Below are 5,016 nucleotides of genomic sequence, written 5' to 3'. Positions count from 1 at the left end.
AATATAATTCTAATATAATTTTTAATATATTATTATTAATAATTATACAATTAAATTATGAAATTGAACTACACGTAATATGTGTTTATCTCTGTAATCATTTTGCGTTTATGTAATATATATATTAGGATATTAATTTATGATTCTGGGAAAAATTAGAACCTTATGTGGTGTTATTTGTATTTGTAATTGTGGTTGTTACTTAATACCACATTGTAATAAAGAAATATGAATGTGCAAAAGTATGTGTGTGCAGTTTATTATAGGCATGGTATTGTAACGATCTCATAAAGTGATAATTTTTCCCGAATTCTTTAGGTTGGCTAATCCAATCGTTACTTCGAGTTTGTTTAAAAATTTATCGATATTCGAGCATTTACTTGTGAAAATCTAAAATTCAAACATTTGCTTTCTGAAATTTTAAATTTCATTTGATTGTTTACTTTCTAAAATTGAAAATTTTATCATGATTTCATCAAATGTATCACTTTATCTGATCTTTTCCCTTTTACTTTCATCACTTAGGGTGATGCCGTTGACATGGCGAGCTTAATGAAATATGTGGTAAACAATATGAACCAAAAACCGTCGTATTGCTTTGCGGAGGAGAGCCTGATGCCCGAGAATTGCTACAAAGCCACATCGACAGAGGAAAAATACGAAGTACCTTTAGTCTCATCCGGACTGACACATTACGATAGTCAATATCAACAACAGCTAGTGAGACCACCGCCAGGTTTTCAATCTCTCGATGAACAACGTATTCCGTCTAATGCCTCGACAAAGAGTTTTCAAAACGGCTATTCCTTTGCAAACCCATCAAACGCATCGAACACGAAGGCGTCAATCTTTAGCGATGCACAGGCAACAACGAATCCATTTCTAACTGATGAACAATTCATTCCTAGTGATGTCGAACAGTTATACATAACAATCTGGAATGAGAATAAAAAATTGCATACTGGGGTGAATGAAATTCTTTGTGAAATGCTAAAATGTTTATCACTCTCATTGAAGGATCAGATTCAGTTAAATAAGATTTTGAAGATTGTTAAGAAGATTTTATTAGAACAAAAAGATGATCGTTCCACTGTCATGAAAACTCCGACAGCACCTAATCTTACAAGCAGAACAACATTGAACGATGTTGATTCGGCACAGAAAGTATCGTATAATTTAAACAATGAAACTGCTGCGAATCAGGAGCCTAATGTAAATATTTCCTCGATGTCTAATCCGTTTGGCATAAACGTCGATGATAGACTACAGAATAACACTACATTTCCTTTCGGTTCAGACAGTTTCTCTTTTAAAATTGGCAACTGGAGTCAATCTGACGAACTCAGTCCGCAAATACCTTGCAGTATGCAAATACCTCCATCAACATCAAGTCCCACACCTTCAATGTTCACTAATCATATACTACCAACCAATACTTTTCTTCCAGAAGCCAATCAGGATAGCGAAAACGTTCCCTTGACGCCGGTATCTCCTGCGGTGTCAACGAATACTAATTTCTGCAATAGTTGCTCAGAAGTAAATAATATGAACACCCAGTTTCCCGCTATGTTCAAAGATACAAATCCTTTCAAATTTTCCATGACTGATGTTTCCGGAACACAAGTACCAGAAATTCAGACTGAGCGAACAGTTAATAACTACGATATAGGTATCTTGTGTCTCTCGACTAAAAATTTACAAAGCAATGTTTTAAATACAGAAACTGCGGATATTCATGCGAAGAACAATGGCTTTACGTCTGTCAGCAACCTGGGACATGTCAATGAAAGTTACACTCCGAAAATCGTTTATGAATCCGATCCTGTAATGTATAATACACAGAAGAAGCAAACAGATGTAAATGTAAATACAAATGTAAGGCAGAATGCATGTAGTAGCAATTTTGATAATGTTCAAAACGCTCAATTTCTTAAATTAGAACAAAGCAATAAAAAACTTGCATCTCAGGTTTCGCAGTCTGCAAAAAATATTGCTTCTTTGCATACACAGCACACTGTAAATAACAATATAATAAATAATAAAAGAGATAATTCGCACAGTGACGAGAACTATGTTACTCGACTATCGACATATTTCATGCAAGGTTCACAGTCGACAAATGGCGAAGTGATTTATTGCCATCAAAACAGTAACGCGGACAATTTGCAAACAGTATCGCAGTCTTGGAATCAATTCGAGATTCCAGATTGGACTAATTCGAAGTACCAAAGCAGCATTCCTTTATTGAATCACAGCGAGAATACACCGATTACTTTAGCTCACCAAGATTGGAACTGTGATAATGATAGAAAATCAGTATCTCGAAAGAATGAAGTAACCAATTCGAGTAATATTTTTAAAGTTAACGACGGTTATGACAAAGAGGGATCAATGGATATTTACGCGAATTCCTGGCACAACAATGAGAAAGGATCTGTGCAAAACAGGAATGTGGCTTTTAACCCTTTTCTATTTCAGAAAATTGGTATGATTTTATTAAATATTTAGCTAATTGAACTATATTTATCTTTCGATATGAAATTAACCACTAACATTTTTTTTGTAGATTCAGTTGAAGGCGTAACATTTATATTTCATTTCGAACAGGACGGTTGGATATTGACAAATGAGTTTGTAGAAGTCTTTACGAGTTTCAAGTTGCTCTCTCATTTGTTGACCAAGCTAGAGATGTTGAATTTAAAAATGACTTTCAAAGAAATCCTAAGATCTCAGTATCCATCACAATTTTTACAACTAGACAGGTAAATTTGAATATTTTAATACTTGTAATTACTATCTTTAATCTTATATTAAAATATGGGTTCCCGATATGAGTTGTATTTGTCATACTCCTTCACGCATCATCTCATTTTCAATATAATTTCTTGTACCTAAAACCGTAGCATACATGAGATGATGATCGAAATCAAAAAGATTTCTCATAAAGACTCAAAAGGCATTTATAATTTCCACAATTTCTCACGTAGTATTTACAAAATATTTACAATAAAATATTCCTATTTTGTTACATATATATATTTTTTAAATGTATATAATTACATACAGAGTGGGGAAAAAAGGTCGGCACCCCTGAATAATTCGAAAAATATAAGTTTTATAGAAAAATGATTCGGACAAAAGTGATAAGGTTTAAAAGATCTATTTACTGATCTTATCAGTTTGACCTTAGGTGGCATCGCCAAAGTCAAGTCAAGGTCATATTGATTTTGTTTTAATAGAAGACTCTATTTTTGATGTCAGAATCTAATAGCTGGTGTCAAGAGCTTTTCAAAACACTAATAAAGTTATTTTATATTAAGTACTTTTCGAGTTATAAGACTTGAAAATTATAGTACCGCCGGCATTAGCATTACGCAAGGTGTCCGACCAACGGCTAAAACTTTTTGTTCGGGATCATGTTCTGGAGAACATTTGTCAAGATCAAGGCCATTGGAGATTATTCCTCTTATTTTCATTTTTACATTAAACATTAATTTTTACACAAAAATGAAAGTTACAGTACCGGCGGTACTTATAAATTCGGAAAGTATTTAATGAAAAAGAACTTTATTACAGTTTTGAAAAGCTCTTGACATTAGCTATTAGATTCTGGCATCAAAAATAGGATGTTCTATCCATTAAAAAAATCAATCTTTATTTGACTTTGTTGATGATACTCAAGATCAAATTGACAAAATCGGTAAATAGATCTGTTTAAGTCCTACAACTTTTGTTGTCTGAAACATTTTTCTATAAAACTTATATTTTTCAAGTTATTAGGGACATTGACATTTTTTTCCCTATCTTGTATATATAATTTATACATCTTCATTGTATTTTGTTATGATATTACGATTTCACACACACATACACATACACATTTTTAATGTAGAAATATACTTTTATCATTTTAGATATCCTCTAAATGTTCCTCGTGATTCTGAGAAACACATTCTTTCTATTCATTTGATCTCATTGCAAACCGCGTTGGCATTATTGCATAAATTGAAGATAGTTTCGCGAGATCAAATAGACAATGCTTTTAAGAAGAATGAGTTTTTGGATGATTCTGTTCTACGTATTTTGTGGGTGAATATCATCAAAATGAATGTAATATTTTGAACCATCTAAACCTTTTAATGGATTTAAAATAATATCTGAATGCACATAAATGATTTATATTTAACCCTCGATGATCACATTTCGTGAAAATTACGTAATGATCACACGGGTCAACATGATTTCAGCACGTTTAAATAGCTGTCACAGCTTTATTTTCATAGATATAGGATAAAAAAAATTACGGACATTCTTTGAACTTTAAAATATGTATTCGCATTGGTTTTTTGCTGAATTAATAATTTTTAAATAGTCAAAAAAATTCACGAATGAAAGTCTACGTGAAAAGTGACTTTTTTTTTTATTAAAGAAATAACTTTTTTATTTTTTAATATTTTTGCGTAAAATTTTAGGGATAAAGTCTTCAGATGCTGCACTTTGATAAAAAAGTTGTTGCAATAGCACGCGTTTCAAAAAAAGTATTTATTTTGAAGATTGATTGAGGTGATTTGAGGTGAGCAATATGATACGTCTACTTCGCTCGATTGTTGAAAACAATAATAGAACAAAGAATTGAAAACAGAGAATAAGAATTTCAATCTATTAGAAATCATGTATTATGGAATGCAGTTTCTGATAGGTTGAAATTCTGATTCTCTGTTTCCTGTTCCTTTTATTATGCGGAGCGCCTAACGTGTTTTACGTCATGCCAACCGCATGGTAATGTAGTTAGAGACTCAAACTATTGGTAGATGGAACGTCAGGCGTTATTTCAAAATTTACATTGGTAAAAATTTAGGCCAAACTTTTGGTGGGATCACAGTGATCCCCAGTGATCAATTAGGGTTAATATAAACGATTTATATGTAATATATTCTTTTAAATAAGAAATAATCCAAAAGGTTTCATTATTGAATAGTACAAATCTTTATAAAAATATGAAATTTTCAATTAATT

General features: G+C 31.8%; 1 protein-coding gene across 1 annotated transcript in view; it reads left to right on the top strand.

Annotated features, from left to right (window-relative positions):
• The window catches only part of LOC108751309, a 14,221-nt gene extending 10,099 nt beyond the window's left edge, over positions 1-4,122 (top strand). The window contains exons 7-9 of the mRNA XM_018491412.1: positions 526-2,485; positions 2,567-2,762; positions 3,915-4,122. Of these exons, the coding sequence (XP_018346914.1) occupies positions 526-2,485; positions 2,567-2,762; positions 3,915-4,122 (2,364 nt within the window). The remainder of the gene's footprint in view (positions 1-525; positions 2,486-2,566; positions 2,763-3,914) is intronic.
• Positions 4,123-5,016: the final 894 nt, after the last annotated feature.

The sequence above is a fragment of the Trachymyrmex septentrionalis genome, unplaced genomic scaffold (genome assembly GCF_001594115.1).
Source record: "Trachymyrmex septentrionalis isolate Tsep2-gDNA-1 unplaced genomic scaffold, Tsep1.0 scaffold44, whole genome shotgun sequence".
In the NCBI taxonomy this organism is placed as follows: Eukaryota; Metazoa; Arthropoda; class Insecta; order Hymenoptera; family Formicidae; genus Trachymyrmex; species Trachymyrmex septentrionalis.
This window is presented reverse-complemented; position numbering and strand designations above follow the sequence as displayed.